Source organism: Nanorana parkeri, unplaced genomic scaffold (genome assembly GCF_000935625.1).
Source record: "Nanorana parkeri isolate BGI_ZX_2015 unplaced genomic scaffold, ASM93562v1 scaffold4134, whole genome shotgun sequence".
In the NCBI taxonomy this organism is placed as follows: Eukaryota; Metazoa; Chordata; class Amphibia; order Anura; family Dicroglossidae; genus Nanorana; species Nanorana parkeri.
Genome location: NW_017310401.1, coordinates 8704 through 11388, shown reverse-complemented (window position 1 = coordinate 11388; position 2685 = coordinate 8704). Strand labels below are relative to the sequence as shown.

At 62.4% G+C, this 2685-nt stretch overlaps 1 protein-coding gene across 1 annotated transcript in view; it reads right to left on the bottom strand.

Moving 5' to 3' along the window:
• Nucleotides 1-672: 672 nt before the first annotated feature.
• The window catches only part of LOC108803744 (trafficking protein particle complex subunit 10-like), a gene marked incomplete at its 5' end in the record, with an annotated part of 10596 nt that continues 8583 nt past the window's right edge, over nt 673-2685 (bottom strand). The window contains 2 exons of the mRNA XM_018575559.1: nt 673-1023; nt 2431-2622. Coding sequence (XP_018431061.1) covers nt 800-1023; nt 2431-2622 — 416 coding nt within the window. The remainder of the gene's footprint in view (nt 1024-2430; nt 2623-2685) is intronic.

Genomic DNA, 2685 nt, shown 5'->3' with positions numbered 1-2685 from the left:
CGGGCCCTGCGGCAGGAAGACTCTGGCTCTGCACTTGTATAGCAGCGAGGAACCTCCGGAGAGGTGAGCAGAGTAGTGTGTACAGCGCCGGGGACACATCCAACAAACCCAGCACCATGCACAGGCTGAGCGCACCGTCTGCATACGACCGGCAAGAATGTGAGAGCGCACGTGCAGCAGATACTTCCTCCCCTCCCCCACCGGGCTCCGTACCTCTGGGGGACACCAATGCAATGTTGTCCCTTATAGAGAATGTATTAAGCCCCTCCCCCCACCATCTTATGTCCGTCAGAGCCCTGGGGGGCCAATCCCTGCGTACACTGTGATAATGTTCAGCTACATCCAGGGAGGAGGAAGTCACATGGGGCCCCCGGGTGGTGCAGTGATCAGCAGAGAATGAGATGGACCAATCACTGACCAGCTTCAGCCCCAGTTCAGGTGTCTGGCCAATCACAGCCCTCAGCAGTGGCCCTTGTGGAGCATCTTCCGGAGAGCAGGGCGCATCCCCCGGACACGGATCTCTGCTCGGCACGGGGCCCTCTCATCATCATCGGTGACACCCCCAGAACCAGCAGATAACATGCAAGAGATGGACCTCTGTGTATGAGAGCGCCGGCCCCAGACCCGTGCGGGCCCCAGAGGGAGGCGTGTGGCCCCAGAGAGGGGCGGGGATTGTCAATGTCTGGCAGAATATTGCACTATAGGAACAGCTCAGGAGAATCCATAACCTCCACCCACCCCCCATATATACATAATACATGTTTGGCTCCTCCCCCCACTAGCGGCGCAGGGCGCTGGGTCATGTGACGTTGACCTCCAGTACGTGGTCGTCCATACTCGGTATAACCAGGATCTGACGCCCCGCGCTATTGTTGCCGATCTGCCCAGCGTGAAATGGTTGTAGGCGGGGCATGAGAAGTCCTTTCTGTTCTGTAGAGGGGCCCGAGGGGCCCGGAGAGAGGGAGCTGCTGGGAGCCTCACAGGGGTCCTCCACCGACACCGAGTCATTTACCATCCAGCCGTCTGCAGAGAGAGAAATCACCGTCACCAATCTCACCAATATCCAATCAATAAAATACCCATCGTCGCCCCGCCCATCGTCGCCCCGCCCATCGTCGCCCCGCCCATCGTCATCAATAAAATTCCCACTTAGAATCCTCAGAGCAACACCGACCAGCAGAGGTCTACCCCTCAGACTGACATGCTCCGCCCCCCCTCAGACTGACATGCTCCGCCCCCCCTCAGACTGACATGCTCCGCCCCCCCTCAGACTGACATGCTCCGCCCCCCCTCAGACTGACATGCTCCGCCCCCCCTCAGACTGACATGCTCCGCCCCCCCTCAGACTGACATGCTCCGCCCCCCCTCAGACTGACATGCTCCGCCCCCCCTCAGACTGACATGCTCCGCCCCCCCTCAGACTGACATGCTCCGCCCCCCCTCAGACTGACATGCTCCGCCCCCCCTCAGACTGACATGCTCCGCCCCCCCTCAGACTGACATGCTCCGCCCCCCCTCAGACTGACATGCTCCGCCCCCCCTCAGACTGACATGCTCCGCCCCCCCTCAGACTGACATGCTCCGCCCCCCCTCAGACTGACATGCTCCGCCCCCCCTCAGACTGACATGCTCCGCCCCCCCTCAGACTGACATGCTCCGCCCCCCCTCAGACTGACATGCTCCGCCCCCCCTCAGACTGACATGCTCCGCCCCCCCTCAGACTGACATGCTCCGCCCCCCCTCAGACTGACATGCTCCGCCCCCCCTCAGACTGACATGCTCCGCCCCCCCTCAGACTGACATGCTCCGCCCCCCCTCAGACTGACATGCTCCGCCCCCCCTCAGACTGACATGCTCCGCCCCCCCTCAGACTGACATGCTCCGCCCCCCCTCAGACTGACATGCTCCGCCCCCCCTCAGACTGACATGCTCCGCCCCCCCTCAGACTGACATGCTCCGCCCCCCCTCAGACTGACATGCTCCGCCCCCCCTCAGACTGACATGCTCCGCCCCCCCTCAGACTGACATGCTCCGCCCCCCCTCAGACTGACATGCTCCGCCCCCCCTCAGACTGACATGCTCCGCCCCCCCTCAGACTGACATGCTCCGCCCCCCCTCAGACTGACATGCTCCGCCCCCCCTCATCTCAGAATGGCATGCCCCGCCCTCACAGAAAGGCCTGAGGGGGAGGGGGAGCTTGTGTGAATTGGGCATGCCAGTCATATATCCAGCAGCCTCTCTGTCAGTAGACGGCACATATCTGCGAGGCCGATCCGTACCTAGGACTGTCAGATATTCCGGGGCCCTTTGGCCCTCTGTCAGGTATCTGGCGGCACTATGCGTTCACAATGCCCCCCCGAGACACATTCTACCCCCAGAAGTGTTGGCCCTGCCCCCGGCGCCGGGGGTGTCACGGCTGCAGATACTCACCGGAGTCCAGCTGCTGAGAGTGAGCGTGGTGCGGGAGGTACCGGAAGAGCTGGACATCGGGGTACGGTAAGTGTCCGGCAAACAGGGGCATGACCTCCATCTGCACCGTATGGCAAGCTCCTCGTCTGACCGGCATCATCACCACACCGGAGCTCCGCCCACACACCGCCCAGTTACTTCCTCCGTCCACCACTGGAAGACACACAGTGTTAGTAGGACAGTCACTTCCATGTGCCCCGCCCCCGAGCTGCACAG